Source organism: Ochlerotatus camptorhynchus, unplaced genomic scaffold, assembly GCF_037179485.1.
Source record: "Ochlerotatus camptorhynchus isolate MF236.1 unplaced genomic scaffold, CSIRO-AGI_Acam_v1.1 ptg000291l, whole genome shotgun sequence".
Classification (NCBI taxonomy): Eukaryota; Metazoa; Arthropoda; class Insecta; order Diptera; family Culicidae; genus Ochlerotatus; species Ochlerotatus camptorhynchus.
Genome location: NW_027040780.1, coordinates 2525129 through 2530283, shown reverse-complemented (window position 1 = coordinate 2530283; position 5155 = coordinate 2525129). Strand labels below are relative to the sequence as shown.

Below are 5155 nucleotides of genomic sequence, written 5' to 3'. Positions count from 1 at the left end.
GTTTGACAGATAAAATGAGGGGTTCATGGATTTTCATATGTTTCGAGGGGTGTCTCGATTAGCTTGGGACCGAAGATAGTACCAGAGCTGAGCCAAAAAGTTGAGCTCGTTTCTTCGGGACCTTCTGGTCTTAAAGTTACCTCTATGGTAAAATGTTCAGGAAAGTGATGCAACAGTTCAAGAAATGTCAAATCACGTCAATTTGAGATGTTGCTAAAAAGTCCAAGGTGTCGAAAACCCGCGCCTGGAAACTTTACACACCGATGCTCAACAAATCAACTTCCTGGACAAGAATATTTCGTTGCCAAGATTAAGTTCGATGTTCCGGAGGATGTTCGAAAGAAGAAATTATCGAAATTTGCAAAAAAGTTCCTGATCTGGTAGTTCCCTTCATCAGTTCCGGAACAATAAATTTACACGAAAGTGTGCCTTAAGAAGAGTCTCTTGCTATTCATAAGGAAGCACAAAAGAACAAATCTGTTTTGGCCTGATCTAGCACCCTATCACTACGTTCGAAGCTTGTTGGAGTGGTACCGAGCTAACGGAGTCAATTTTGTGCAAAGATATGAACCCAACAAATTCACCAGAATTTCGCCCAATTGAAAAATTCTTAGCAATTATTACGACGGAACTTCTCAAACATCCCAAAACAATTAAAACAGAGCTGGAGTTGAAGAAAATTTGGGTAAACGCAACAAAAGCACTGGAAAAATCGATTGTGCAACATTTAATGGGTGGAGAAAAAAGGAAGTATGGGAGTATGAATATTTTGTTGTTTTAAATCATAAGCAGTTTTTCATTCCCTGAAAATTTCAAGAAAATTCGATAATGGGTTTAATTTTGGTGAGTAAATGTGTGTGTGCCATTTTTATTGAATACACCCTTAAGGATCTGGATTTACGAAAGATTTTACGCCTCACAAATCGCTAGCTAACATAACGAATTATTTGGATTTTATGAATGACCCTCTTCCTAGTAGGTATTTTTCAGTTTTATAGCAAGTTGATTACATACAAAATATACCCATACCTCAGTATATATTAGTGGACTTAATTGTGCCTACTTGTATACATATGTTCTGCCGTTACAATTATGAACTCTCGTACACGCACTAAATTTTACATGAAATATCTGTTAACGTCTGATCCTTTACGTCAAATATAGATTCCGTCACGTGTAAAGTTAGCCATTTCTAAGTGTGTACTATACCGAAAGTCTCCAAAGCTGGAAAAGTTCAATGCGAGTGGGACACGCTGTGATGGTGGTTGTCTTGAATTTGGCAGGTATAAGATGCAGAAAAGCGCAGTGAGTTAGCTGGTATTACCGAGTGGAGAAAGATCTAGGAAATGTGGGACGCTCAAGAAACTGGAGACAAGCAGCCATGAATGGAGAATACTTTTTATAACAACAGAGGACACGTTCAATTTTATTTGATTAAAGCACCAGTAACCGCCACACTGTGGTTGTTACGAAATATTACAAATATGGTCAGCAAAGTCCATCTTGCAAACAGCTGTTGATCGTTTTAAAATCCTTAATCACAAACTATTTCAAAATTGATTAAATATCCAAAGCACCAAACATTGTAACAGCACTGATTATTACCAATTCACGATCATTGCCAATCATCCATTGCAGCGCCCATGCACTCTTCATTAATTCTGATTTTTCATCATTCTCCGGCATTCCAGAATAAATCAGCCACCCTAGATATGCCACCTCATTCCAAAATTGGTCATTTCATTCGTGCCAAACTTGCCACCGTTTCGCACTCCAAACCATAAATCATGGACACGATTCTGCTTCTTCAGTCACTCACCGACTGCCACGGACGACGACGATGATGGTATGCAATCTCCTGCCCCGCCGTCCGTTGATATCCCAAGCTTGAGCCGCGGTTGGCAGCTGATGTAGATCTTGGCACCAGTAACCGCCACAGCAGAGGTGTGCAAGCTACTTTGTTTGTACTTACTTTATCTTCTGGGGCTTATAAGTTGGTCTTTAGATTTTAATTATCTAAACATGCCAAATCCACTCCTGCCATCATTAGTCAGAGAGTTGTCCGACGCACGTGGTGACCAATCTGTGCTAAGGAATGACAGCGACTGCTGACCAAGTGGGCGGTCGTTTGGCAGCCGGCTCACTTAAAACTTTACACACTCACTCTCCCGCTGTGCCGGCCATGTGGCAGTGTTTGTCGCAAATGGGTGCAACTGCAATTATGTCTAAATTAAAACATTCATCGCTCATTTGCTGGGAAATCGGCGTGTTTTGATTATGTTTAGGGAGATCTGATTGGTGCAATACGGTAGAGGAATTGACCGTGATGTGATTGTTATGTTGGGTTGAAACTTTGCATTGTTAACATGAAATCGTGATTTTAGAGAACAAACACCACCAACAAATGTTTCCGATTTCGTACGAAATAGCAAAAATCATCTTAGCAAAAGAGGTTTGGTCGATTGATTAACATAAACACAAACTTAGTTGCCTTGTTCAGCCTTCGGGCTCCAAATGCAACCCTTTCACTATCGAATTCTGCAATCTCCGCAAGCACGCAATGCAGCAATTTCTCGCTTCAATCTATATGGATCTTGTTTTCCTCTCTATAGCATGTCTCACAACATCACAACGTTCGATTACGATTGTAATTAGGCTGTTGGTCTGCAGCCAAACTGATATGCCCAAAGTGCACCTCCTAAGGGGACAAACCGATTGAATCGCAAATGGGAAAAACTGCTAACATTTTATGCAAAACAAACACAGCTCCACTACGATGGTACACGGTCGTAATGCTTTATTTCAGTTCCAGTATGATCTTATCAAACCCATAACCGATCGTGATCCGAAACAGCAACTAATTGGCCTTGGTGAGCATGTTATAGCTGGTAGCGGTGCTTCCCTGGTGATGGTGGGCTAGCTTCGACGACTTGATGCTTCCTTCGGGCTGCCGCTGGCCGACGTTCGTTACTTTGGCCCTAAAGCCTTGCACATCGTCCACTTCGTACTCGACGATCCGTTGAGTTCCGTCCGCTTCCTCGAACATGTAAACCCCCTGCACGTGATCGCCGACGCGCTTCTCCCATTGATCCTTGTGATCACCCGTTATGGGATCCCGAACACCGTAGGCGAACTCGTATTCTGGGTAGGAGTTGAACTCGTCAAAAAGCTTCTTTAGTTGATTATCTCCAATGGAATTTTGAACGGGGATAATCTTGTGGTTAAGCTTGGGACTCGGACCTTTGTGTAGGATGGTGTTTTCATAGTGGGATATTTGTTTGGTAGGAGCTGGACCTGCCGAAATGGCCACTACTGCAAAAGTCAGAAGAACTACGACGCTGAACATTTTACAAGCTTTGTGTTTGTTCTGACCCGGATAGAAACTGATTTCATAACGCTTGTATCGAACCATTTTATACTGCATCAAAACGTAGTCTGTTCTCGTGGGTATCAAAGTAGTCGATAAGGATCTCTATTGATTATGAATCGACCTGAAGAGACGGCACGGTTTTCAGCACTAATTAAATTAGTCGATGATATGTGAAATTATAATTGGTTGCGTGCAGCGGAGCACTCGTTCAAAACAACACGGTTATTATGGAAAATGAATCACCTATTGAAGCCATTGTGTACAAAAGAGCGGGATGTTGTAACTTAAATTCGGATGTTTGTGATTTATGATTGAAATATCAATTCAGTTTCTGATGAAAAATATTTATCAAATGAATCAATGCATTCTAGAGTTTATAGACATTTTTTTCATCCGCGAATTATTGAAGCGACGGCGGTGGTGTAGTGGTAAGCGTGATTGCCTTTCACCATAGCAGACCTGGGTTCAATCTCAGTCAGCACCGCTGGGATGCACAGTGATTCCTGGCTGGCCAAAACCTCAAAACTTAAAGTTGATATTTTTTTATTTCAATATTTTTTTATCATTTTTACATGTTAAGAGTATCTTAAAGTGAATGATTTGTGCAGTTCTGTTGATTAAATATTTTTTATGGCTGTTACAGTGTAGAGATATCAATTTTTTTTGAAAAAAATCGTTATGTTTCTTGTTACTGTTTTGCTCAAATAGGGTTACGGTATGTAATGTGGGTCTAGTCCTTTCATTCGGCCTATCACGCAAATAAATAATTAATTAAGGAATATTACACAAAAAATAAGGAAAATATTGATCACTGATGGTTGATAAATGTGTACCACACACAAATCAATTTATATCACAACATTTCAATACATTTTCAGCTCTCGTAAGTAATAAAACTGGTTGAGAATATCACAATGTTCGGAGTTTTTAGCCGCCATGACTTATAAGGTTAAGATGGGAAGGTTGACTGACGATCATCAAATGGCCTGATTATGGCATTTATTGATTGGAATTACCTGATAATACACACTAGACGTAAAACTTACAGTTGCTGTTTGAATATTTTATGTTTATTTTAATTGTTTAACAACGTTTTCACAAGTAAAACATGGACCCAACTTTAGGGACACATTTCTTTTCTATGTTCCTAACTATGGCCCATGAAATTCATTTGACAGCATATAGCAATAAGAGTAACGTCAACAATGTTGTTTTGCATTTGGATGATAAGGAACGAACAGGAAGGGAGATTTTTTCTGCCAAACCTGTATAATGAACATCACAATGTTCTGATTTAGATATTCTGCGGTCAAAAGACGATAAGCGAAATTTTTAATTTTTAATTTTTAAATTGAGTGATTTAATGTAGTTTTCGTAAAATTTTCTCTAAGAAATGTTTTGAGGAATGAAGAGCATTAAGTTAACAGTGATAGTGATAAAAAAAAATACATCAGAAAACGTTACCAAGAGCGTTTTTTTGAGGATCAAACAAGATAGGACGAAGTTGCATCCATAAATAGACCCAATTTGGGGACAATAGACCCATATTACATACATTTCCCTCGTGAGTTATTGTCTTAAAAAAAGTAAGTTTTTCAACTTTTCGTGGTTTCTGATAGCAAACGACATGATAAGCATATCTAAGCATACCATTTAGCAGTAGAATATCGTTTGCAGGTAAATTCATTGATGAGTTATGATTAAAAACGTAATCGATGGCTGCATATTAGACCGAGGTTAGGGACGTATACCCTATAGCAAAAAATAATGTGTTTATAAACTTGG

At 39.0% G+C, this 5155-nt stretch overlaps 1 protein-coding gene across 1 annotated transcript; it reads right to left on the bottom strand.

The window, feature by feature from the left end:
• Nucleotides 1–2857: 2857 nt before the first annotated feature.
• Nucleotides 2858–3346, bottom strand: LOC135706838 (cuticle protein-like). The gene has a single exon (XM_065228511.1). It carries the CDS (start codon nucleotides 3344–3346, stop codon nucleotides 2858–2860), a length of 489 nt encoding a protein of 162 aa, XP_065084583.1.
• Nucleotides 3347–5155: the final 1809 nt, after the last annotated feature.